The sequence below is a fragment of the Pseudorasbora parva genome, chromosome 20, assembly GCF_024679245.1.
Source record: "Pseudorasbora parva isolate DD20220531a chromosome 20, ASM2467924v1, whole genome shotgun sequence".
Classification (NCBI taxonomy): domain Eukaryota; kingdom Metazoa; phylum Chordata; class Actinopteri; order Cypriniformes; family Gobionidae; genus Pseudorasbora; species Pseudorasbora parva.
This window is the reverse complement of record NC_090191.1, coordinates 43763629-43790523: the sequence shown is the minus strand read 5'-3', so window position 1 is coordinate 43790523 and position 26895 is coordinate 43763629. Positions and strand designations below refer to the sequence as shown.

Genomic DNA, 26895 nt, shown 5'->3' with positions numbered 1-26895 from the left:
AGTGTGCGTGAGTGTGCGTGAGAGTGTGTGAGTGTGCAGGAGTGTGCAGGAGTGTGCAGGAGTGTGCGTGAGTGTGCAGGAGTGTGCGTGAGTGTGCGTGAGAGTGCGTGAGTGTGCAGGAGTGTGCGTGAGTGTGCAGGAGTGTGCGTGAGTGTGTGTGAGAGTGCGTGAGTGTGCAGGAGTGTGCAGGAGTGTGCAGGAGTGTGCAGGAGTGTGCGTGAGTGTGCGTGAGTGTGCGTGAGAGTGCGTGAGTGTGCATGAGTGCGTGAGTGTGCAGGAGTGTGCATGAGTGCGTGAGTGTGCAGGAGTGTGCAGGAGTGTGCATGAGTGCGTGAGTGTGTGTGAGAGTGCGTGAGTGTGCAGGAGTGTGCCTGAGTGTGCAGGAGTCTGCAGGAGTGTGCAGGAGTGTGCAGGAGTACGAGTGAGTGTGCAGGAGTACGAGTGAGTGTGCAGGAGTGTGCATGAGTGTGCAGGAGTACGAGTGAGTGTGCAGGAGTACGAGTGAGTGTGCAGGAGTGTGCGTGAGTGTGCATGAGTGTGCAGGAGTACGAGTGAGTGTGCAGGAGTGTGCGTGAGTGTGCAGGAGTACGAGTGAGTGTGCAGGAGTACGAGTGAGTGTGCAGGAGTACGAGTGAGTGTGCAGGAGTACGAGTGAGTGTGCAGGAGTACGAGTGAGTGTGCGTGAGTGTGCAAGAGTACGAGTGAGTGTGCAGGAGTGTGCGTGAGTGTGCAGGAGTACGAGTGAGTGTGCAAGAGTGTGCATGAGTGTGCAGGAGTACGAGTGAGTGTGCGTGAGTGTGCAGGAGTACAAATGAGTGTGCATGAGTGCGTGAGTGTGCGTGAGTGTGCGTGAGTGTGCAGGAGTGTGCAGGAGTGCGTGAGTGTGCAGGAGTGTGCGGGAGTGTGCATGAGTGCGTGAGTGTGCAGGAGTGTGCGTGAGTGTGCATGAGAGTGCGTGAGTGTGCAGGAGTGTGAGTGTGCGTGAGCGTGCGTGAGTGTGCAGGAGTGTGCAGGAGTGTGCATGACTGGGCCTTAAATTATCATCGTATGTGCGTGTCCACTGTGAGAGACATAATCTAAAAAAAAATATCCAGAAAACTCAATGCATGATTTTATAACTATTTATTTGTGATGCAGCTGCTAATAAGTATTTGAACACCCGAGAACATCAGTGTTAATATTTGGTCCAGTAGCCTGTTTGAGGTGAAGCGTTTGCTGTAGTTCTTCAGCAGGTTTGCACTGCAGGAGGGATTCTGGCCCACTCCTCCACACAGATCTTCTCTAGATCCGTCAGGTTTCTGGCCTGTCGCTGAGAAACACAGAGTTTGAGCTCCTCCAAAGATTCTCTATTGGGTTTAGGTCTGGAGACCGGCTAGGCCACGCCAGAACCTTCATATGCTTCTGACAGAGCCACTCCTTGGTTATCCTGGCTGTGCTTCGGGTCATTGTCATGTTGGAAGACCCAGCCTCGACCCATCTTCAATGCTCTAACTGAGGAAAGGAGGTTGTTCCCCAAAATCTTTCAATACATGGCCCCGGTCATCCTCTCCTTAATACAGTGCAGTCGCCCCGTCCCATGTGCAGAAAAACACCCCCACAGCATGATGCTGCCGCCCCCATGCTTCACAGTAGGGATGGTGTTCTTGGGATGGTACTCATCATTCTTCTTCCTCCAAACACGTTTAGTGGAATTATGACCAAAAAGTTCTATTTTGGTCTCATCTGACCTCATGACTTTCTCCCATGACTCCTCTGGATCATCCAAATGGTCATTGGCAAACTTAAGACGGGCCTGGACATGTGCTGGTTTAAGGGGAACCTTCTGTGCCATGCAGGATTTCAAACCATGGCCATGTCTTAGTGTATTACCAACAGTAACCTTGGAAACGATGGTCCCAGCTCTTCTCAGGTCATTGGCCAGCTCCTCCGTGTAGCTCTGGGCTGATTTCTCACCTTAGAATCATTGAGACCCACGAGGTGAGATCTGGCATGGAGCCCCAGTCCGAGGGAGACTGACAGCCATGTTTAGCTTCTTCCATTTTCTAATGATTGCTCCAACAGTGGACCTTTTTTCACAGAGCTGCTTGGCATGTTCCCCGTAGCCCTCTCCAGCCTTGTGGAGGTGTATGATCGTGTCTCTCGTGTCTTTGGACAGCTCTTTGGTCTTGGCCATGTTAGTCGTTGGATTATTGCTGGTTGTATGGAGTGGACAGGATTTTTTTTAGATTATGTCTCTCACAGTAGCCATGCACCTACGATGACAATTTCAGACCCTCCATGATTTCCAAGTGGAAGAACTTGCAAAATAGCAGAGTGTTCAAATACTTATTTTCCTCACTGCATGAGTGTGTGACTGTGTTTAAGTGTGTATGAGTGTGAATGAGCGGGTTTGAGTGTGTATGACTGTGTTTGAGTGTGTATGAGTGTGTATGAGTGTGTATGAGTGTGTATGAGTGTGTATGAGTGTGTTTGAGTGTGTGTGACTGTGTTTGAGTGTGTATGAGTGTAAATAAGATGTGGAGCTTCACGTGTTCGTCTTAGTGACTCCTGACCACTTTAACCGTGTGTGTGTGTGTGTGTGTGTGTGTGTGTGTGTGAGTGATAGTCGGACTCGTTACTCAGTCAGTCAGATTAACCCTAACGACCCACGCTGGGCTAATGATAGACTCACTGACTGGCTGATCATTAACCAGCGTCACACACTCCTCCATCAGACGAGACCTGATCACGAGAGTGTGTGTTCTGTGATGATGATGGTGATGATGATGATGATGTGTGTGTGTGTGTGTGTGTGTATGTGTGTGTGTGTGAAGCTGCCGTGTGACTGATGCTGTGTTTGTTGTGTTTCAGGAGGATCTGTGTGTGAGTCCAGATATGAACGGATACAGCGCCGTCTCTCAGATGAAGTAGGTCATCAAATCATCTCAACTAGAACAACATTTAATGCATGTGTCCAGCCACTAATGCACTATACTGCCAGAAGTATTGGGCTGCTCGTCCAGATCCCTGAGTTCAGGTGTTGGATCTCTTCATGGCCACAGGTGTATAACTCCAGCTCTCGGCCTGCAGACGCTTCTACACACATTAGTGAAAGAATGGGTCGCTCTCAGGAGCTCAGTGAACTCAAGCGTGGGGCCGTGATAGGCTGACACCTGTGCAATAAGGCCATTCCTGACATTTCCTCACTACTAAATATTCCACGCTCAACTGTTAGTGGGATTATAACAAAGAGGAAGCCATTGGGAACAACAGCAACTCAGCCACGAAGTGTTCAATCCCAGAGCGGGGTCAGCGCATGCTGAGGGTCACAGTGCGCAGAAGTCTCCAACTTTCTGCAGAGTCAACAGCTCCAGACCTCCAGACTTCTGTGGCCTTCAGATGAGCTCAAGAACAGCGGAGAGAGCTTCATGGAATGGGTTTCCATGGCCGAGCAGCTCATCCAAGCCTTACATCACCAAGAGCAATGCAAAGCGTGGGATGCAGTGGAGTAAAGCAGCCGCCACTGGACTCTAGAGCAGTGAGACGTGTTCTCTGAGCGACCAATCACGCTTCAGTCGGACAATCACATGGACGAGTCTGGGTTTGGCGGTCGCCAGGAGAACGGGACTCGCCTGACTGCATTGTGCCAAGTTTGGTGGAGGGGGGATTATGGGGTGGGGTTGTTTTTCAGGGGTTGGCCTCTTAGTTCCAGTGAAAGGAACTCTTAATGCTTCACCAAGACATTTTGGACAATTTCACGCTCCTGATTTTGTGGGATCAGTTTGTGGACGGACCCTTCCTGTCCCAGCATGACTGCGCTCCAGTGCACAAAGCGGCGCTCCATAAAGACATGGATGAGGAGTTTGGTGTGGAGGAACTTGACTGGCCTGCACAGAGTCCTGAGCTCAACCCGATAGAACAGCTTTGGGATGAATTAGAGCGGAGACTGAGAGCCAGGCCTTCTCGTCCGACATCAGTGCCTGACCTCACAAATGAGCTTCTAGAAGAATGGGCAGAAATCCCCATAAACACACTCCTAAACCTTGAGGAAAGCCTTCCCAGAAGAGCTGGAGCTGTTAGAGAGGGTGGGCCGACTCCAGATTAAACCCCACGGGTTAACAATGGAGAGCTCGTGTGTGTGTAGAGCATTCTTCAGTCATTATGGGATGCTACTTTAGAATGTTCTCTGAATATCTTAAAAACATTAGATGAACGATGTATAAATAATGTGTTGGTTCTAAAGTTCTAAGAACGTTATTGAAGACCAGATAACTCTGAAGAAATGTTCGGACAAAGAACGTTTATTCCTAACGTTAAGAGAACCTTGACACAACGCTGTGATGTTTTATTGATGTTTCCTCTGATTCAGATCTATTGGACACATTCATTATTGATCTGTCGCACAATTAGTGTGACTTACACAATGAAACAGATCAAGTGTCCACTTTACTCATTAACTCCTCTCACACACACACACACTGCCTTAAACCTACCCATCACACACACACACACACACACACACTGCCCCTAAACCTACCCATCACACACACACACACACACACACACACTGCCCCTAAACCTACCCATCACACACACACACACACACACACACACACACACACTGCCCCTAAACCTACCCATCACACACACACACACACACACTGCCCCTAAACCTACCCATCACACACACACACACACACACACTGCCCCTAAACCTACCCATCACACACACACACACACACACACACACACACTGCCCCTAAACCTACCCATCACACACACACACACACACACTGCCCCTAAACCTACCCATCACACACACACACACACACACACTGCCCCTAAACCTACCCATCACACACACACACACACACACACACACACACACACACTGCCCCTAAACCTACCCATCACACACACACACACACACACACACTGCCCCTAAACCTACCCATCACATGAAGCATTCTGCATTTTTACTTTCTAAAAAAATCCTGTGTGATTTATAAGATGTTTTCCTCATGGGGACTAAAAAATGTCCCCACAAGGACAAGGATATCAGAGATTGCCATCCCCACAAAGCCCACACACACACACACACACATTTTAATGGCTGAGGACAGAATGTGCTTCACAATGATTATTAATTCACTTAGAATACTAGAAGTAGAGCAGAGAAAGTGTGTGAGTGGATGAGTGCAATAATCTCTCTCTCTCTCTCTCTCTCTCTCTCTCTCTCTCTCTCAGCGGTCACAGCTCTCAGTCTCCAGATGTCGTTCCTGCCATAATGCCCAGTGGTAAAGCTCTGTACGGTACGTGTCTCCCCCTGCTGTCTGCTGAGGGAACTGTTCATCACCATGGCGACGCTACAGGCTGGGATTATGGGATTGTGTTGATCAGTGTGTGACAGGAGGAACTATTGTACTGATCTGAGCTCAGGAGCTCTTCAGTCGTGTCCGAATCCACTTCTGCTAATTTAGCGACGGGACAAGCGGTCTGCGCTCAGGCTCATGGTCTAAAAGGGTCGTCCCTAATCTCTTAATGAGTCATGGGTGTTTGGGGCGTAATAAACCAATCAGAGTGTCATCTCCCTTTCCCTTTAAAAGCCATGAGCGGATTCACTATTCACACGAGGAGAGACTGAACACTTTTATTTTATTATTTAAACGTGTGTGTGTGTGTGTGTGTGTGTGTGTGTGTGTGTGTGTGTGTGTCGCTGCGCATCCCTGTATGTGTAAAAAGAAGAGTGTATGCGTTTTGTGCACCACTTATAGGCTCATATTATTAATATAATTAGATTTAACGGCCGATATATGAACCTGTCGGCATCAGTGCCACTGCACTCTAAAAAATGCTGGACTAAAAACTAGACTAACCCAGCAATTGGGTTGTCTTAAGCAACATTTAACCCAACCGCTGGGTTAATGCAACCCAATTGCGGGGTTAAAACAACTCAACCGTTGGGTTAAAACAACCCAATTGCTGGGTTGTTTTTAACCCAGCATTTTTTAGAGGGTGATAAGAACGCGCCCGCGCATCTCACAGACCGCGAATATTCACACAAAATGTGTTGAAATGATCATAGTCGGTTATGTCTTAAGTGTATGTGGGTCAGTTTTGTTTTTTTGACTCGTCTGGATCAGATTTCGAGCGATGATCAAACGCAGATAGAGTCGATCGAGTCCATCAATACACCTAAGCTCCCAGAGCTCGTCATGCAATAACATCAGGCAGTTTGGGTTTTTTTATATGCTGTTTAATGTTAATAATCGCGTTGTCTTACTTATGCATCTGCTGGTTCTGCTTCTTCTTTGCCTGTGTTTTGATCTGGAGATTCGGGACTTGTTCAGGAGGTGTGTAATAGCGCCCTCTACCCCTTGGAAAAACTTTTTTGCGAACCACAAAATACGTATCAAAAGGTGCGTATCGCGATAGTTTCACAGTGAAATGTCCACTGGGTGGCGCTAAAAGCTTCCGGAACAGTTGTGGTGAATCTGGCATGTTTTGTTACGTTGGTTTTTTAACGCACACTCACACTAAACCCTAAACCAACCTGATAGTGTTAAAAGCAAATGTGACACAAATAAGATTGTATCCGTGTCCTTTTAGCGTGTGTCGTTTTATCATGACTCGTTTTTTAGGGGATTCGTTCCTGAGCTTTCAGCATCGCCAATACAAATCTGTTCCAGCTGAGCTATCGAGCTTAAAAGGTCAGAAAATCCGAACATATGGAGCTGGTTAAGTGACGCAAACTCCAAAATGTATTCGTTTACAAATCATGGACTATGGTAAAAAACAAAACGATAAAAAATGCTGCTGTTCTACTGCCTCTAGTGTTCATTTCACTGTGAAACTGTCGCGATATGCACCTGTTGGTACGTATGTGGTTTGCAGAAACGTTGCCACAGCTCTACGGTTTGCCAATGAGTCCAGGTCACACAAAAGACGAGAAGACAAAAGGCAGAAGATAAATCACTTACGGCTCTTTAACCGTCCTTATTACTTATTAACCCTTATTACTGATTAACCGTAATCTATATTTATAAAGTGAAGACTACACAGTGATATTTCATCACTATTTCTGTTCCTGGAAATGTAGTTTAGACCTAAAACCTGAAAATAACTGTTTTGACAGACATACTGAAATGCTATTTTTTGTAAAACATATTCCAGTAATTGTATTACAAATATAGTTTTAGAGTGTTATTTGTTGGTTGTGTGAACGTTAAGGGAACGTTACATTGTGCCATTCTTCAGTCATTATGGGATGTTACTTTAGAATGTTCTCTGGAACAAGTTGTAACATTTAAAACATGTCCGACTGAAACATTTGAGATAAAAACCCTTCAGTGAACAGAGTGTTTGTGCTAATGTTCTGAGAACATCATGATAGACAAAATGAGCTTCCAAAGTCACTGTGTGTGTGTGTGTGTGTGTGTGTGTGTGTTTTCTCCACACATCGCTCTCAGGAACAGATGGAATGTATTTCCTGCACACTTCCTCCAAACACAAAAAGAAAGGTAGAAGCTGTGTGTGTGTGTGTGTGTGACCTTTCATAGATGTCTCCAGTTTCCTTAAGCTCTCCCTTCACACACATTTACAGTGTCAATCCCGTGTGACACACAGCTGTAGTTTCCCAGCTGAATCTGGTCCTCACGCGTGTGTGTGTGTGTTCACGTGTCCACACGGCATCAGATCATGTGATGTAATGCGTTCTGCTGTTTCCTCAGAGCAAAGGAAGAACTACACCAGAAACAGCATCAACAGCCTGACGGACACGTCCCAGTATCATGTGGAGGTGAGTGTGTGAGAGTGAGTGAGTGTGAGAGTGAGTGTGAGAGTGAGTGTGAGAGTGAGTGTGAGTGAGTGTGAGAGTGAGTGAGTGAGTGTGAGAGTGAGTGAGTGAGTGTGTAAGAGTGAGTGAGTGAGTGTGTGAGTGTGAGAGTGAGTGTGAGAGTGAGTGAGTGAGTGTGAGAGTGAGTGAGTGAGTGTGTGAGTGTGAGAGTGAGTGTGTAAGAGTGTGTGAGTGAGTGAGTGAGTGTGAGGGTGAGTGTGTAAGAGTGTGTGAGAGAGTGTGAGTTAGTGTATGAGTGTGTTTGTGTGAGAGTGTGATATTACTGAGGGTTACCTGTCCTCTAAACCCTTTTTGAGACGCGATGTGTATAAGAGTGTGTGTGTGTAAAAGTGTGTGTAAGAGAGAGTGAGTGAGTGTGTGTGTGTGTGTGTGTGTAAGAGAGTGTGTGTGTAAGAGAGTGTGTGTGTAAAAGAGTGTATGTGTAAGAGAGTGTGTGTTTCTCCGCAGCATCTGACCACGTTTGTGATGGACCGTAAGGAGGCGATGCTGACCATCGAGGACGGCATCCGGAAGCTGCGTCTGCTGGACGCCAAAGGGAAGGTTTGGACTCAAGACATGATCCTGCAGGTGGACGGGAGAGCCGTCAGTCTCCACGACAACGACAGCAAGGTACGAGAGCGTGTGTGTGTGTGTGTGTGTGTGTGTGAGTGTGAGTTTATAGTGTGTGTGAGTGTGTGAGTTTATAGTGTGTGTGTGTGTGTGTTTCAGAACGAGCTGGAGAACTTCCCTCTAGGCTCCGTCCAGCACTGTCAGGCCGTGATCAATGCCTGCAGCTACGACTCCATCCTGGCACTGGTGTGTAAGGAGTCCGGTCAGGCAAAACCAGACCTGCACCTGTTCCAGTGCGACGACATAAAGGTAACACGCCTTACACGCCCAAGTCGCCTAACACAAGCCTAACACGGCCAACACGCCTAACACACGGCCAACACGCCTAACACATTCAACTGGCCTAAAACACGCCTAACAAACACCTTGCACGCCTAACACACGCCCAACACGCCTAATACACGGCTAACACACATCTAACACATGCCTAGCACATGCCTAACACGCCTAACGTACGCCTAACACACGCCTAACACATGCCTAACATGCCTAACACACGCCTCACACGCCTAACACACGCCCAACATGCCTAACACACACCTAACACACACCTAACACATGCCTAGCACATGCCTAATGTACGCCTAACACACGCCTAACACACAACTAACACACGCCCACCACACAACTAACACACACCTAACACACACCTAACACACGCCCACCACATAACTAACACACAACTAACACATGCCTAACACACCAACACATGCCTAACACATGCCTTGCCTAACACACGCCTAACACACACCTAACACACGCCTAACACACGCCTAACACACGCCAACACACGCCCAACACACAACTAACACACACCTAACTCACACCAACACATGTCTAACACACGCCTAACACACACCAACACATGCCTAGCACACGCCCAACATACAACTAACACACGCCTAACACACACCAACACATGCCTAACACATGCCTAACATACACCAACACATGCCTAACACACACCAACACATGCCTAACACACACCAACACATGCCTAACACACCAACAAATGCCTAACACACCAACAAATGCCTAACACATGCCTAAAACACGCCGAACACACACCAACACATGCCTAACACATGCCTAACACACACCAACACACGCCTAACACACACCAACACATGCCTTACACACACCAACACATGCCTAACACACACCAACACATGCCTAACACACTCCGAACACACACCAACACATGCCTAACACACACCAACACATGCCTAACACACGCCTAACACACACCAACACATGCCTAACACACGCCTAACACACACCAACACACGCCTAACACACACCAACACATGCCTAACACACGCCCAACACACACCAACACATGCCTAACACACGGCGAACACACACCAACACATGCCTAACACACGCCGAACACACACCAACACATGCCTAACCCACACCAACACATGCCTAACACACGCCGAACACATGCCTAACACACACCAACACATGCCTAACACATGCCTTGCCTAACACACGCCTAACACACACCAACACACGCCCAACACACAACTAACACACACCTAACTCACACCAACACATGTCTAACACACGCCTAACACACACCAACACATGCCTAGCACACGCCCAACATACAACTAACACACACCTAACTCACACCAACACACGCCTAACACACACCAACACATGCCTAACACATGCCTAACATACACCAACACACGCCTAACACACACCAACACATGCCTAACACACACCAACACATGCCTAACACACCAACAAATGCCTAACACATGCCTAAAACACGCCGAACACACACCAACACATGCCTAACACATGCCTAACACACACCAACACACACCTAACACACACCAACACATGCCTTACACACACCAACACATGCCTAACACACACCAACACATGCCTAACACACTCCGAACACACACCAACACATGCCGAACACACACCAACACATGCCTAACACACACCAACACATGCCTAACACACTCCGAACACACACCAACACATGCCGAACACACACCAACACATGCCTAACACACACCAACACATGCCTAACACACACCAACACACACCAACACATGCCTAACACACAGCAACACATGCCTAACACACACCTAAAACACACCAACACATGCTTAACTAAAAGAATGCCTAACACACACGTGACCGTGTGCTGTGACTCCCTCAGGCCAATCTAATCCACATGGACATCGAGAGCGCGGTCAGCGACCACAAGGGCGGGAAGCTCAAGAAGAGGCCGGAGGTGCTGAAGTAAGACCGTGAGTTATGATGATGAAGGTGATGGTGAGGATGGCTGTTGCCACAGTAACGCAGCATCTGCATCTCTGTGTCCATCAGGATGATCCTGAAGAGCGATGGGACCATCCCTCCGCCCCCCGGAGGCCCCGCCCCCCAGCCTCCAGGAGGCCCCGCCCCCCAGCCCCCAGGAGCTGTCAATCAAAGGGACGCCAAGAGCCGAGTGGCCAGCTGGTCTGCCTGGACCAATGAGCTGCAGGACTGTGAGTGGATCGTGAAGCGCGGAGTGTGTTCCGTTCCAGAGTCAGTCTCACTCACTGTGTGTGTGTGTGTGTGTGTCAGGTGATCCGCAGAGACTCTACACAGAGCTGGACGGGTCTGCTGAGATGAGCGCGGCGCAGGTGGACAGAGATGTGGTGAGTGACCTCCCTGTGTGTGTGCGTGCGTGCATGCGAGCGTGCGTGCGTGCATGTACGTTTTTGTGAAATATCAGGACACACATGTGTATAATGACATGGGTATGACATAAGTAGTACAAAGAGAAGGTGAAATACACTGCAAAAAATGCTTTTCTTATTTTATCTTGTTTCTAGTCCAAACATCTAAAAATTCTTAAACAAGAAGCATTTACTAGACAAGCAAAAGTAATTGTCTTGTTTTGGGAAAAATAACTAAAAAAGTTTTTTTGAGAAAGTAAAAATCCAGAATGTTTCCTGTGATGGGTAGGTTTAGGGGCAGTGTGTGTGTGTGTGTGTGATGGGTAGGTTTAGGGGCAGTGTGTGTGTGTGTGTGTGTGTGTGTGATGGGTAGGTTTAGGGGCAGTGTGTGTGTGTGATGGGTAGGTTTAGGGGCAGTGTGTGTGTGTGTGATGGGTAGGTTTAGGGGCAGTGTGTGTGTGTGTGTGTGTGTGTGTGTGTGTGTGTGTGTGTGTGTGTGTGTGTGTGTGTGTGTGTGTGTGTGTGTGTGTGTGTGTGTGATGGGTAGGTTTAGGGGCAGTGTGTGTGTGTGTGATGGGTAGGTTTAGGGGCAGTGTGTGTGTGTGTGTGTGTGTGTGTGTGTGTGTGTGTGTGTGTGATGGGTAGGTTTAGGGGCAGTGTGTGTGTGTGTGTGTGTGTGTGTGTGTGTGATGGGTAGGTTTAGGGGCAGTGTGTGTGTGTGTGTGTGTGTGTGGGAGATGTGCAGAGAGTAAAATATTGACGTGTGTTACAGCAAATCCTCAATCACATTCTGGACGACATCGAACACTTCGTCACCAAACTCCAGAAAGCTGCCGAGGCCTTTAATGACCTCTCCAAACGCAAGAAAACCAAGAAGAGCAAGAAGAAAGGCCCTGGAGGTGAGCGATTCTTCATCAGTTTACACGTGCAGATCCTCCTCTCCGTCACGAGTGTGTCATGAGTGTGTGTGTGTCCCTGATCAGAGGGAGTTCTGACGCTGAGAGCTAAACCTCCATCTCAGGACGAGTTTGTCGACTGTTTCCAGAAGTTCAAACATGCCTTCAACCTGCTGGTGAGTAGAGAACTAATTCACTCTCACTTACGCACTCACACACTCACACACACACTCAAACACACACTCAAACACAAACTCAAACACACACTCACTCACTCACTCACTCACACACTCACTCTCACACACTCACTTACGCACTCACACACTCACTCACTCACACACACACTCACTCACTCACACACTCACTCACTCTCACACACTCACTTACGCACTCACACACTCACTTACGCACTCACACACTCACTCACACACACACTCACACACACACTCACACACACACTCACTCACACACTCACTCACACACTCACTCACACACTCACTCACACACTCACACACACACTCAAACACACACTCACTCACTCTCACACTCACTCACTCTCACACTCACTCACTCACTCACTCACTCACTCACTCACTCACTCACTCTCACACTCACACTCACTCACACACTAACTCACACACTAACTCACACACACACTTATTTTTAGCAGGGGAATCTCATTTGTTGTCTGTGATTGTTTGTCGTTGCAGGGGAAGTTGAAGAACCACATTCAGAACCCCAGTGCTGTGGATCTGGTCCACTTCCTGTTTAATCCGCTCAGATTGGTACGTCTCCTGATGGAGTGTGTGTGTGTGTGTGTGTGTGTGTGTGGACATGTGTCCCGTCGCGCTGACGCTTCTGTGTGTGTGTGTCCCATTCCGCTGACGCTCCTGTGTGTGTGTGTGAGACACCCCTGTGTGTGTGTACATGTGTGTGTGTGTGTGTGTGTGTGACGGTTCTGTGTGATGTTTCTGTGTGTGTGTGACGGTTCTGTGTGTGTCTCAGGTCATCCAGACGTCTGGAGGGGTCGATCTGGCTAAAAGCGTCATCGTTCCTCTGCTCACCAGAGACGGCATCGACTTCCTGCACGCGGCAGGCTCGGCGGAGGAGAGGCAGCTGTGGGTCACACTGGGCGACGGATGGACCAAGTGCAGGTACTGGAGTCAAATAAACAACAACAGGCTCCTCCTCTGTAAACAACGCCATTTGGGTCAGTCTGCTGTGTCATTCTGACACGCTAAGACAAACAATCCTTTCTTCACTGGTGCTTTTGGAGAATTAATCTTACTTGGAACAAAACTGACTATCACCTTAATATTAATAGATCAACCGATATTTAAATCTCCTAATAGATTAAAACAACCGATATTTAAATCTCTTAATAGAACAAAACAACTGATATTTAAATCTCCTAATAGATCAAAACAACTGATATTTAAATCTTTTAATAGATCAAAACAACCGATATTTAAATCTCGTAATAGATCAAAACAACCGATATTTAAATCTCCTAATAGATCAAAACAACCGATATTTAAATCTCTTAATAGATCAAAACAACCGATATTTAAATCTCCTAATAGATCAAAACAACCGATATTTAAATCTCCTAATAGATCAAAACAACCGATATTTAAATCTCCTAATAGATCAAAACAACCGATATTTAAATCTCCTAATAGATCAAAACAACCGATATTTAAATCTCCTAATAGATCAAAACAACCGATATTTAAATCTCCTAATAGATCAAAACAACCGATATTTAAATCTCCTAATAGATCAAAACAACCGATATTTAAATCTCCTAATAGAACAAAACAACCGATATTTACATCTCCTAATAGATCAAAACAGCCGATATTTAAATCTCCTAATAGATCAAAACAACCGATATTTAAATCTCCTAATAGATCAAAACAACCGATATTTAAATCTCCTAATAGATCAAAACAACCGATATTTAAATCTCCTAATAGATCAAAACAACCGATATTTAAATCTCCTAATAGATCAAAACAACCGATATTTAAATCTCCTAATAGAACAAAACAACCGATATTTAAAGCTGATATATATATATATATATGATAGAGAACATTATAAATGTCTTTCTGTAGCACTGCTTTGAAAGGATTGTGAATAAGTGTGACTGGTCTTGTTTTGAGGTTGGAGTGGCCGAAGGATCACCCGTTCCCGCCGCACACGCTGTGTTTCCGGGATGGCTGGCAGCCGCCGGTTCTGGTGTCGCGCGAGCAGGACGTGGCTCAGCTGGCAGAGCGGCTCGGAGCGGCTCAGACCGAGCTCCAGAGGCCGAGAGACGGACCGCTGAGAGACGTGAGCTGCACTTACTGCTTTAAACCTCAGTGTGCACTGCAAAAAATGCTCTTTTTATATAAAATTTTTTATTGTTTCCAGATAATTTCTCACCCCATTGGTAAATTTTAAGCAAAAACTCATTTTGATTTTATTTTCAACAAAATGGGAACAATTATCTTATGTAGTTTTACTGATCTAGTAAATGCATCTTGATTTAAGAATTGTTAGATATTTAGACTGGAAACAAGACAAAAATACTGAGTAAGAAGAGTATTTCTTAGAGTGTGTGGTTTGTTTGATTTGTTAAAGTGAAAGTGTTTTTTCTCCGACAGCAGCCGCTGGTCCAGGACTTCAGCTCCGCGGACGGGTACGGCTTCAGTAACTCTTCTTTCAAGCCTTTGCACCGGCTGGAGCCACACATGGCCGTGGCTGCTTTTAAACAGGCCGTCAGTCGTCATGTAGATAGGTAAAGCCCACCGCACCGCACGCCCTGGAGAACCGGCTCACCGCATGCGCTTCTGTTCTGGGGCTTTCTAATAAACTCTCAGTCTCTTATAACTATCTTCAGATGGAGTAAAGACTCTCTTCCCATCTCATTCTCCAGCTCTGAGACGCTCCTCCATGGCAGCGGCGGTCAAAAACACCATTCATCCGTAGATTCAGCATTTAAAGAGTGAATACACTGCAAAAAATCCTCTTCTTATTTAGTATTTTTTTCTTGTTTCCAGTCCAAATACCTAAAATTTCTTAAATCAAGATGCATTTACTAGATCCGTAAAATTACATGAGATATTTTTGCTTGTTTTCGGGGGGGGGGGGGGGGGGGGGGGGGGGGGGGGTTTAATATATCAAAACAACTGATATTTAAATCTCCTAATAGATCAAAACAACCGATACTTAAATCTCCTAATAGAACAAAACAACTGATATTTAAATCTCCTAATAGATCAAAACAACCGATATTTAAATCTCCTAATAGATCAAAACAACCGATACTTAAATCTCCTAATAGATCAAAACAACCGATATTTAAATCTCCTAATAGAACAAAACAACTGATATTTAAATCTCCTAATAGAACAAAACAACCGATATTTAAATCTCCTAATAGATCAAAACAACCGATATTTAAATCTCCTAATAGATCAAAACAACCGATATTTAAATCTCCTAATAGATCAAAACAACCGATATTTAAATCTCCTAATAGATCAAAACAACCGATATTTAAATCTCCTAATAGAACAAAACAACCGATATTTAAATCTCCTAATAGATCAAAACAACCGATATTTAAATCTCCTAATAGAACAAAACAACCGATATTTAAATCTCCTAATAGATCAAAACAACCGATATTTAAATCTCCTAATAGATCAAAACAACCGATATTTAAATCTCCTAATAGAACAAAACAACCGATATTTAAATCTCCTAATAGAACAAAACAACCGATATTTAAATCTCCTAATAGATCAAAACAACCGATATTTAAATCTCCTAATAGAACAAAACAACCGATATTTAAATCTCCTAATAGATCAAAACAACCGATATTTAAATCTCCTAATAGAACAAAACAACCGATATTTAAATCTCCTAATAGATCAAAACAACCGATATTTAAATCTCCTAATAGATCAAAACAGCCGATATTTAAATCTCCTAATAGATCAAAACAACCGATATTTAAATCTCCTAATAGATCAAAACAACCGATATTTAAATCTCCTAATAGACCATAACAACCGATATTTAAATCTCTTAATAGAACAAAACAACCGATATTTAAATCTCCTAATAGATCAAAACAACCGATATTTAAATCTCCTAATAGATCAAAACAACCGATATTTAAATCTCCTAATAGATCAAAACAACCGATATTTAAATCTCCTAATAGATCAAAACAACCGATATTTAAATCTCCTAATAGATCATAACAACCGATATTTAAATCTCTTAATAGAACAAAACAACCAATATTTAAATCTCCTAATAGATCATAACAACCGATATTTAAATCTCTTAATAGAACAAAACAACCAATATTTAAATCTCCTAATAGATCAAAACAACCGATATTTAAATCTCCTAATAGATCAAAACAACCGATATTTAAATCTCCTAATAGATCATAACAACCGATATTTAAATCTCCTAATAGATCAAAACAACCGATATTTAAATCTCCTAATAGAATGTTTAGATATTTGTGCTGTAAAATAAGAAGCTTGTTTGTTCTCAGTGTAAGTGCGTGTCATTTGTGGAGGATCATGGGTATTTTCTCTCCAGGAATCTGGAGGCTCACAGCAGGACGGAGCTGAAACACTTTGCCAAATCCAAATATGACTTTGTGGCCAGAAACAACACGGAGCTGTCTGTGATGAAAGACGAGGTGGTGGAGGTACGTCATGTGACGCGAGCGAGCCGTGCACCTGTGCAGGTGTGGTGATGCTTTGATCTGATTGGTCGGCAGGTTCTGGATGACAGGAAGCAGTGGTGGAGGGTGCGGAACGGTTCGGGCGCTGCCGGATACGTGCCAAACAACATCCTGGAGCTCAGCAGGGCGGTGGACATGACGGGCCGCGGAGAGCCCATCTACAGCCACACTATACAGGTGCGGCCCAAACTCACGATCCATGATTCGGATCGCGTGTCAAACTGCTGATCACGTGACACTGGCGATCCGAAATATAAAATATCGCAGAAGTATGAATGAGCCTTCAGCCCTTTCTAATCACACATCATACAATCATTGTTTGTGTTCATCTGTTCATCCTGAAGCTAATGATGCCAAAAAAGGAATTTGAATTGTTTAAGGTAAACAAGTGTGTGTGTGTGTGTGTGTGTGTGTGTGTGTTCAGGTTGTTGGATTTCCTGCATTAGTTTAGTTAATCTCCCCATGTGTGTGTGTTTGTACCTACCTAACCATATTTTGGGGACTACCGTCCTGTTAGAGCTGGTTCTGCTTCTCCATCCCGTCGGTGCGGTGTGTGAATGTTAAAGCTCTGAGAAGAGCACAGGAAGTTCTCCTAAAAGAACAGAAACGAGTCCTCAGTAATTCAGTCTCACATGTTACCAATTAGCATAATGCCCGCCTCTGGTCGTGATTGGCTGAGCAGTGTCTCTTAGCACCGCCCCCTCACACACTAGTTAATTAGCATAATTTCCGCCTCTGTTCCTGATTGGCCAAGCAGCGTATCTTAGCCCCGCCCTCACTCACTGTAGTTAATTAGCATAACACCTGTCTCTGGTCCTGATTGGCTGGGCAGTAAGCGTGTGTGTGTGTGTGTGTGTGTGGGGGGGGGGGGGGGGGGTGTATTTGCTGTGTGTGTGTTTTATTTCCTGTGTGAATGTGTGTATATGTATGTGTGTTATTTGCTGTGTGTATGTATGTGTGTGTGTTTATTGGCTGTGTGTGTGTGTTTGTTTTATTTGCTGTGGTTTTTTTTTGCTGTGTGTGTGTTTTATTTCTTGTCAGTGATTGTGAGTGTGTGTGTGTGTTTTATTTGCTGTGAGTGTTTGTGTGTGTGTGTGTGTGTGTGTGTTTTATTTGCTGTGAGTGTTTGTGTGTGTGTGTGTTTGTGTGTGTGTGTGTGTTTTATTTGCTGTGAGTGTCTGTGTGTGTGTTTTATTTGCTGTGAGTGTTTGTGTGTGTGTTTTATTTACCGTGTGTGTGTGTGTTTTATTTGCTGTGTTTGTTTGTGTGTGTGCGTGTGTATGTTTGTGTGTGTGTGTGTGTGTGTGTGTGTGTGTGTTTTATTTGCTGTGTTTGTGTGTGTGCGTGTGTATGTTTGTGTGTGTGTGTGTTTGTGTGTGTGTGTTTGTGTGTGTGTGTTTTATTTGCTGTGTTTGTGTGTGTGCGTGTGTATGTTTGTATGTGTGTGTGTGTGTGTGTTTGTGTGTGTGTGTGTGTGTGTGTGTGTGTTTGTGTGTGTGTGTGTGTGTTTTATTTGCTGTGAGTGTTTGTTGTGTTGAATTTCATTTTCATGTCGCTCTTTTTTTTCTCTCAAGCAATTACTGGGCGAGTTGAACGAGGTAACTGGAGGATTTTAAACACTCGTAATAAATGATGTTTTTTGGTCCTCAGGACGCTCAGTGTGTATGATGTGTGTGTAGATGAACGTTATATAATCAGTGTTATAGATGAAGCACTGTTGATCTGTGTGTTAAAGGCCTCATGAAATCAGATGTTTGAGCTCATCAGTGATGATCAGAATAATGATCAGTCAAATGCAGAATCATCATCATGTGATCATGGAGGGTAGCCCCGCCCCCGGGTGTCCGGTCTGGACAGGAAGTGCATGGGCTCTGGTTTCATGGGGTCTTGATGTCAGTGAGGGAGTGTGTGTGTGTGTGTGTGTGTGTTTCCTGAGTGTGATATTTGTGTGGCTCTTGTACAGAAGCAGCGATCAGATTTTGTGCCCAAGCCGACGGTGACGGAAGCCCCGCCCACACCGACGCCCCCTCCTCCTCCCGCCCCCCTGCCTCCCGTAGCCACACCCCCTCTGGTGGCTCCGCCCACTGATCGCAACCAACAACAACACGCCTCCAACGCCGGCGACAGCGTGACGATGAGAGATCATCAGAGAGAGAGACCTGCACCAGCCACCCGTACGTACACACACACACACACACACACACACACACACTCTCTCTCTCTCTGACACATACTCTCTCACTCTCACACACTCTCACTCTCACACACACTCACTCTCACACACTCACTGACTCTAACACACTCACTCACTCTCTCTCACTCACACACACTCACTCACTCTCTGTCACTCACACACACTCTCTCTCTCTCTGTCTGTCTCTCTCTCTCTCTCTCACACACACTCTCTCTCTCTCTCTCTCTCTCTCCTCAGGACGGAAGTCTAATATGGAGGAGGTCCAGGATGAGCTGATGCACCGGCTGACTTTAGGCCGCAGCGCTCAGAAGAAGCTTCCGGCTCCGGCGCGCTCCAGCCTTCCGGCCGCCAACATCACATACGACTCCACAGCGGAGGAGGTCAAGGCCTGGCTGGAGGTCAAAGGCTTCAGCGCTGTGTGAGTGTGTGTGAGTGTGTGTGTGCAAGTCAAACATGTACTGCAAAAAATGCTTTTCTTACTCAGTATTTTTGTCTTGTTTCTAACAGAAAACCAGATTATTTTTCTCACCCCATTGGCAGATTATTTATATTATTTTAAGCAGAAACTCTCTTCATTTAGAGTTATTTTTCCTAAAACAAGACAATTACTTTTGCTTGTCTAGTAAATACTTCTTAATGTGAATTTTTAGATATTTAGACTAGAAACAAGACAATACTGAGTTAGAAAAATATTTCTTGCAGTGTGCTCATCGCGTCAGCATTTCAATGAATCCGCTCTGTGTGTGTGTGTGTGTGTGTGTGTGTGTGTGTGTGTGTGTGTGTGTGTGCGCAGGACGATCAACAGTCTGGGTGTTCTGACCGGAGCTCAGCTGTTCTCTCTGAATAAAGACGAGCTGAAGACGGTCTGTCCTGATGATGGAGCTCGAGTCTTCAGTCAGCTCAGCGTCCAGAAGGCTGCGCTCGAGGTGGGCCTCCATTCCTCTCCTTTATTCCTCTCCTTTATTCCTCTCCTCATTCCTCTCCTTTATTCCTCTCCTTTATTCCTCTCCTTTATTCCTCTCCTCATTCCTCTCCTTTATTCCTCTCCTTTATTCCTCTCCTCATTCCTCTCCTTTATTCCTCTCCTCATTCCTCTCCTTTATTCCTCTCCTCATTCCTCTCCTCATTCCTCTCCTTTATTCCTCTCCTCATTCCTCTCCTCATTCCTCTCCTTTATTCCTCTCCTCATTCCTCTCCTTTATTCCTCTCCTTTATTCCTCTCCTCATTCCTCTCCTTTATTCCTCTCCTCATTCCTCTCCTCATTCCTCTCCTTTATTCCTCTCCTCATTCCTCTCCTTTATTCCTCTCCTTTATTCCTCTCCTCATTCCTCTCCTTTATTCCTCTCCTCATTCCTCTCCTCATTCCTCTCCTTTATTCCTCTCCTCATTCCTCTCCTTTATTCCTCTCCTCATTCCTCTCCTTTATTCCTCTCCTCATTCCTCTCCTCATTCCTCTCCTCATTCCTCTCCTTTATTCCTCTCCTCATTCCTCTCCTCATTCCTCTCCTCATTCCTCTCCTCATTCCTCTCCTTTATTCCTCTCCTCATTCCTCTCCTTTATTCCTCTCCTCATTCCTCTCCTTTATTCCTCTCCTCATTCCTCTCCTCATTCCTCTCCTCATTCCTCTCCTTTATTCCTCTCCTCATTCCTCTCCTCATTCCTCTCCTCATTCCTCTCCTTTATTCCTCTCCTCATTCCTCTCCTCATTCCTCTCCTTTATTCCTCTCCTCATTCCTCTCCTCATTCCTCTCCTTTATTCCTCTCCTCATTCCTCTCCTCATTCCTCTCCTTTATTCCTCTCCTCATTCCTCTCCTTTATTCCTCTCCTTTATTCCTCTCCTCATTCCTCTCCTCATTCCTCTCCTTTATTCCTCTCCTCATTCCTCTCCTTTATTCCTCTCCTCATTCCTCTCCTCATTCCTCTCCTCATTCCTCTCCTTTATTCCTCTCCTCATTCCTCTCCTCATTCCTCTCCTCATTCCTCTCCTTTATTCCTCTCCTCATTCCTCTCCTCATTCCTCTCCTCATTCCTCTCCTTTATTCCTCTCCTCATTCCTCTCCTTTATTCCTCTCCTCATTCCTCTCCTCATTCCTCTCCTTTATTCCTCTCCTCATTCCTCTCCTTTATTCCTCTCCTTTATTCCTCTCCTCATTCCTCTCCTCATTCCTCTCCTTTATTCCTCTCCTCATTCCTCTCCTTTATTCCTCTCCTCATTCCTCTCCTCATTCCTCTCCTCATTCCTCTCCTTTATTCCTCTCCTCATTCCTCTCCTTTATTCCTCTCCTCATTCCTCTCCTCATTCCTCTCCTCATTCCTCTCCTTTATTCCTCTCCTCATTCCTCTCCTCATTCCTCTCCTCATTCCTCTCCTTTATTCCTCTCCTCATTCCTCTCCTCATTCCTCTCCTCATTCCTCTCCTTTATTCCTCTCCTCATTCCTCTCCTCATTCCTCTCCTCATTCCTCTCCTTTATTCCTCTCCTCATTCCTCTCCTCATTCCTCTCCTCATTCCTCTCCTCATTCCTCTCCTCATTCCTCTCCTTTATTCCTCTCCTCATTCCTCTCCTCATTCCTCTCCTCATTCCTCTCCTCATTCCTCTCCTCATTCCTCTCCTCATTCCTCTCCTCATTCCTCTCCTCATTCCTCTCCTTTATTCCTCTCCTCATTCCTCTCCTCATTCCTCTCCTCATTCCTCTCCTTTATTCCTCTCCTCATTCCTCTCCTCATTCCTCTCCTCATTCCTCTCCTCATTCCTCTCCTCATTCCTCTCCTCATTCCTCTCCTCATTCCTCTCCTCATTCCTCTCCTTTATTCCTCTCCTCATTCCTGTGAACCTCAAGCTCTTCTGCTGATGTTTCTGTCATCACACTCTCATCTCTCACACACACACACTCATGACGCCTCCGCAGAGGAGCATGTCACAGCTGGTGTTTGCTCAACTCTGGCGAGTGTCCTGTGGTTTTCTGTGCTGTTTTACTGTCTGCAGGTTTTCTTCTGACCCTCTCATGATCTTCACTGTAACGGCCGTTCCTCTGAAGGTACTTCAGCTCATCGTGCTCATCATCAGCCGCTAACAGCGAAACTCCTAAAGCTAGGACGTTCAGTAGTTACGTTTGTTCAAAGTTTTCCGGTCTAATGTTCTCAGAGCGTTGAGGGAATGTTTTTTTTTATGAAACATTTTAGTTGGACGTTCGTCTAATGTTTTTTTTTTTAATGTTTCTACTTGTTTCAGAACATTCAGAGAATATTTAAATGAAACGTTCCCTTAACGTTTGAAGAATGATACAATGTAACGTTCTCTTAACGTTTGAAGAATGACACAATGTAACGTTCTCTTAACGTTTGAAGAATGACACAATGAAACGTTCCCTTAACGTTTGAAGAATGATACAATGTAACGTTCTCTTAACGTTTGAAGAATGACACAATGAAACGTTCCCTTAACGTTTGAAGAATGATACAATGTAACGTTCTCTTAACGTTTGAAGAATGACACAATGAAACGTTCCCTTAACGTTTGAAGAATGACACAATGTAACGTTCTCTTAACGTTTGAAGAATGACACAATGAAACGTTCCCTTAACGTTTGAAGAATGATACAATGTAACGTTCCCTTAACGTTTGAAGAATGATACAATGTAACGTTCAAAGTGTCAGTTCAGTTAAATCATAATTTCTGTACTTCAGTCAGTCGGCTGTTTTATTCCAGCTGGTGAAACGCTAAACTATTCATAAATACGGCGTTTACATTTGAACCGTTTAACAGCTCGTTTAGATGTTTCTCAATACCGGATCTTATCTCAATTAAATACATGCTAATGTTGACTAGAGGCTTCTGTCGGCCCAGATCCCACATACTCCAGATCTGATTCACACTGAATCCACACACTCCAGATCTGATTCACACTGAATCCACATACTCCAGATCTGATTCACACTGAATCCACATACTCCAGATCTGATTCACACTGAATCCACATACTCCAGATCTGATTCACACTGAATCCACATACTCCAGATCTGATTCACACTGAATCCACATACTCCAGATCTGATTCACACTGAATCCACATACTCCAGATCTGATTCACACTGAATCCACATACTCCAGATCTGATTCACACTGAATCCACATACTCCAGATCTGATTCACACTGAATCCACATACTCCAGATCTGATTCACACTGAATCCACATACTCCAGATCTGATTCACACTGAATCCACATACTCCAGATCTGATTCACACTGAATCCACATACTCCAGATCTGATTCACACTGAATCCACATACTCCAGATCTGATTCACACTGAATCCACATACACCAGATCTGATTCACACTGAATCCACATACACCAGATCTGATTCACACTGAATCCACATACACCAGATCTGATTCACACTGAATCCACATACTCCAGATCTGATTCACACTGAATCCACATACTCCAGATCTGATTCACACTGAATCCACATACTCCAGATCTGATTCACACTGAATCCACATACTCCAGATCTGATTCACACTGAATCCACATACTCCAGATCTGATTCACACTGAATCCACATACACCAGATCTGATTCACACTGAATCCACATACACCAGATCTGATTCACACTGAATCCACATACACCAGATCTGATTCACACTGAATCCACATACTCCAGATCTGATTCACACTGAATCCACATACTCCAGATCTGATTCACACTGAATCCACATACTCCAGATCTGATTCACACTGAATCCACATACTCCAGATCTGATTCACACTGAATCCACATACACCAGATCTGATTCACACTGAATCCACATACACCAGATCTGATTCACACTGAATCCACATACACCAGATCTGATTCACACTGAATCCACATACACCAGATCTGATTCACACTGAATCCACATACTCCAGATCTGATTCACACTGAATCCACATACTCCAGATCTGGACCGGATCTGAGCCGACAATATATTGCAGTCTGTGGTAGTTTCAGGAATAGACTCGGGCCTCTTAGTTTAGAGCGTCTGAGACTGATGTTACGCTCACCTTCATCCTCATTCACTCACTCACTTCCTCCCTTCCTCTCTCTCTCTCTCTCGTTCTCTCCATCACGCTGCAGGTGTTTTGAGGTATGATCTTGTTTACATGAGTGTGTGTTGTGATGTGTGCGAGTGTCTCACTGCGGTGTGTGTGTCCGTTTGCAGAGACGCTCCGGCTCGGAGCTGCAGGAGGTCATGAGGAGGCGGCAGGAGAAAATGGCCGCCGTGGCGAGCGATTCCGGAGTGGAGTCCTTCGACGAGGGGAGCAACCTCTGACCCCTCTCTCACCTCTGTCACCTTTGACCTTTTGCAGGACGCCGCGGAGCGCGCTCAGTTCGCAGCCATAATGCGCCGTCGTCAAGAACTCTTGGACCCGTCCGATAACGGAACCGGCTCGGACGCGGACGAACACGCGTGATGAGGAAATGTGCTTTATTTAGAGAAACGGCGTCCCATCAGAACATGTAGTCTAGTGCCATCCAGCTCTGCCTTCATCCTGGAAACATATTTATAATCATATCTGCACTCGGAGAGAAAAGCGTAACGTCGTGAATGAAAGCATCAATATTCCCACGATTATTCACTACTGACGTCTAGAAGTTCAGACAGATTATTCATCCGCCACACTGCAAAAAATGCTCTTCTTACTCAGTATTTTTGTCTTGTTTCGAGTCCAAACATCTACAAATTCTTACATTAAGAAACATTTACTAGGCAAGCAAAAGTAATTGTCTTGTTTTGGGGAAAATAACTCAAAATGAAGAGAGTTTTTGCTTAAAATAAGATAAATAATCTGCCAATGGGGTGAGAAAAATAATCTTAATTCAAACAGAAAACAAGACAATTACTTTTACTTGTCCTGTAAATGTTTCTTAATGTAAGAATTTGTAGATGTTTGGACTAGAAACAAGACACACATACTAAGTAAGGAAAGCATTTTGTGCAGTGCGCTTTGAATGTACAGTGAGAATTATGGGTAAGACTGTCAAACCTGTAGAATTTTTTATTATTATTATTATTTACTAGCAAAATGATATTTCTGTACATGATTGTTTTGTACTGAATTGTACTGCCAAAAGAGAAGCTTTATAAATGTAATGAACATGTCAGATGATTTATTTGAGTTTCACACAGACTTTTGACAGATTAATAAACCTGCAGTCTCGTTCTGATGATGATGATGATGATGATGATGATGCCATCAAACCTTCAGAAACATGATGATTTATCATGACTGATGCTTGGCCAAATCGCTCTGTGGATTCAAGGTTTCTGTTTGAACACAAAAGCCGCACATTCATGTAAATATAAAGTGTGTATGCAGAATAAATGGAATCATGTGACCTGTGTGTGTCGTTCATGATCATGTGTGATTGTTTACAGGATTGTTAACACACACCCTCACTCCCACGCCTTCAGTCAGGCTCCACTATAAATGAGCAATGAGATGGAGAGAAGGATTAGAACTTCACAGATGCACGAAAGCTTTGGTTCGAATCCCACATTTGCGTCGGTACGTCTTGATTTACTCGAGCTCAAAACATTCATCAGTGACTCCGGAGATAAAGAGTTGTGTTTTAATCACAGTGTCCTGTGTTCAAATCCGACTAATGGGTGTTATATCTGCCGAAGTTTACTGAGCTGTGATGGTCTAGTGGTCAAACACATGTTCTCTGTGTGTGAGGCTGCGTTAGAGACGTGGGTTCAAATCTTGCCTTCGCCTGTTGGAATGATCCTCAACTTTAAACGCTTTATTGTGAAACCAATGATCACGTGCGGTTAAAGGTGAAATATAAGTTCCAGCAATGGTAAAGACAAGAGATCTGTGGCTCACTGGTATGAGCGCTGCCTCATGGTTCAGAGGTTGCCGGTTCGAATCCCGGTCAGATCTCCAAGAAATGAAGGAGCGGTGGATGGAGAGATGCTGGGGAGCCGATGGAGAGATGCTGGGGAGCCGATGGAGAAACGAGGAGGAGTCTGGGTTGAGACCACAGGAGAGCAGCTGGTTATCCAAAAAACAGCTGGATAATTGTCGACTTAGTCTGGAGAATGGATATTTTTTTATATAAGTCGACATCTTGCGGCAATAGATAACCGCTGCTGGTTATGGTCCCAGAAATCCCCAGGGGGAGGAGTATTGGATATTACCTCCCCCCTTCGTGTCCTTCCTTCTCTCATCCTCCTGTCTGGATCCGGAGCTCCTGCCACAGCCCATCTCAGATCCTCAACACAACCACGCTTCAGTGACCAGGCCGGTTTCGAACCGGGAACCTCTCGACTGGAGAGGTCATGCTCATACCACTGAGCCACTGGCACTTCCACACTCAACCTGCTTTTTTGGGACAAAACCAGAGATTCACACAATGCAAAAAATGTTCTTCTTACTTTGTAACTTTGTCGTTTCTAGTCTAAATATCTAACAATTCTTAAATCAAGATGCATTTACTACATCAGTAAAACGACATTTGATATTTTTTCTTGCTTTGTTGAAAATTAAATCCCAATGAAGAGAGTTTTTGCTTAAACAGGCAAAATGATCTGCCAATGGGGTGAGAAAAATAACCTTATTTCTGACTGAAATCTTGTTTCTTGTTTCCGTCCCAAACCGATTATAATCAGAAAACAAGAAATAATATCTTATGTAATTTCACTGATCTAGTAAATGCATCTTGATTTAAGAATATTTAGATATTTGGACTGGAAACAAGAAAAAAATACTTTGCAGTGCAAAGAGTGGACTGCAGCTGGAGTCAGTGCTTTAAGAACCACTGCGCACAGACGTATGCGAGACGGGCTTCAGCTTCACATCCCTTGTGTCGAGCCGCTCTTGATCATCAGAAGCGTCTCGCCTGGGCTAACGA

General features: G+C 44.9%; 1 protein-coding gene across 8 annotated transcripts in view; it reads left to right on the top strand.

Moving 5' to 3' along the window:
• The window catches only part of eps8a (EGFR pathway substrate 8a, signaling adaptor), a 38741-nt gene extending 13364 nt beyond the window's left edge, over positions 1-25377 (top strand). The window contains exons 2-22 of one of the 8 annotated variants that reach the window (XM_067428577.1): positions 2851-2906; positions 5227-5291; positions 7710-7777; positions 8282-8443; positions 8543-8692; positions 10629-10711; positions 10799-10959; positions 11039-11112; positions 11906-12032; positions 12117-12205; positions 12740-12814; positions 13035-13183; positions 14198-14366; positions 14681-14814; positions 16644-16755; positions 16828-16968; positions 18755-18965; positions 19223-19403; positions 19779-19911; positions 21975-22026; positions 24200-25377. In XM_067428577.1, the coding sequence (XP_067284678.1) occupies positions 2875-2906; positions 5227-5291; positions 7710-7777; positions 8282-8443; positions 8543-8692; positions 10629-10711; positions 10799-10959; positions 11039-11112; positions 11906-12032; positions 12117-12205; positions 12740-12814; positions 13035-13183; positions 14198-14366; positions 14681-14814; positions 16644-16755; positions 16828-16968; positions 18755-18965; positions 19223-19403; positions 19779-19911; positions 21975-21986 (2328 nt within the window). In that variant the 5' untranslated portion in view covers positions 2851-2874 and the 3' untranslated portion in view covers positions 21987-22026; positions 24200-25377. The remainder of the gene's footprint in view (positions 1-2850; positions 2907-5226; positions 5292-7709; positions 7778-8281; positions 8444-8542; positions 8693-10628; positions 10712-10798; positions 10960-11038; positions 11113-11905; positions 12033-12116; positions 12206-12739; positions 12815-13034; positions 13184-14197; positions 14367-14680; positions 14815-16643; positions 16756-16827; positions 16969-18754; positions 18966-19222; positions 19404-19778; positions 19912-21974; positions 22027-24199) is intronic. The other 7 variants (XM_067428578.1, XM_067428571.1, XM_067428576.1 and 4 more) reach the window with 7 other exon arrangements.
• Positions 25378-26895: the final 1518 nt, after the last annotated feature.